Source organism: Pterocles gutturalis, unplaced genomic scaffold, assembly GCF_000699245.1.
Source record: "Pterocles gutturalis isolate BGI_N339 unplaced genomic scaffold, ASM69924v1 scaffold16515, whole genome shotgun sequence".
Taxonomy (NCBI): domain Eukaryota; kingdom Metazoa; phylum Chordata; class Aves; order Pterocliformes; family Pteroclidae; genus Pterocles; species Pterocles gutturalis.
Genome location: NW_010146158.1, coordinates 1 through 243, shown reverse-complemented (window position 1 = coordinate 243; position 243 = coordinate 1). Strand labels below are relative to the sequence as shown.

The window sequence follows — 243 nt, the reverse complement described above, 5'->3', positions numbered from 1 at the left end:
CCCCCCCCCCCGCCGCAGGCCGGGCTGGTACTCACATCCTCCCCACGCCCTCGTACATGCGGGTCTCGTCCACCAGCATCATGACCTCCGTGTCGGTGAGGTGGGCGTGCTTCTTTGTCTTGCTCAGCTGCTCGATCTGGATGTCGGCCAGCTTCACCTTCTGCTGCGTGTCGATCACCTTGGCCTGCAGCTCGCTGAACGCCTGGGGGGAGCGGCGCGGTGAGGGGCGGCCCGGACAGCCCG

At 68.3% G+C, this 243-nt stretch overlaps 1 protein-coding gene across 1 annotated transcript in view; it reads right to left on the bottom strand.

Moving 5' to 3' along the window:
* Nucleotides 1-238, bottom strand: part of PFDN1 (prefoldin subunit 1) — a gene marked incomplete at its 5' end in the record, with an annotated part of 31,948 nt that extends 31,710 nt beyond the window's left edge. Inside the window, one exon of the mRNA XM_010085644.1 lies at nt 36-238. Within this exon, the coding sequence (XP_010083946.1) occupies nt 36-238 (203 nt within the window). The remainder of the gene's footprint in view (nt 1-35) is intronic.
* Nucleotides 239-243: the final 5 nt, after the last annotated feature.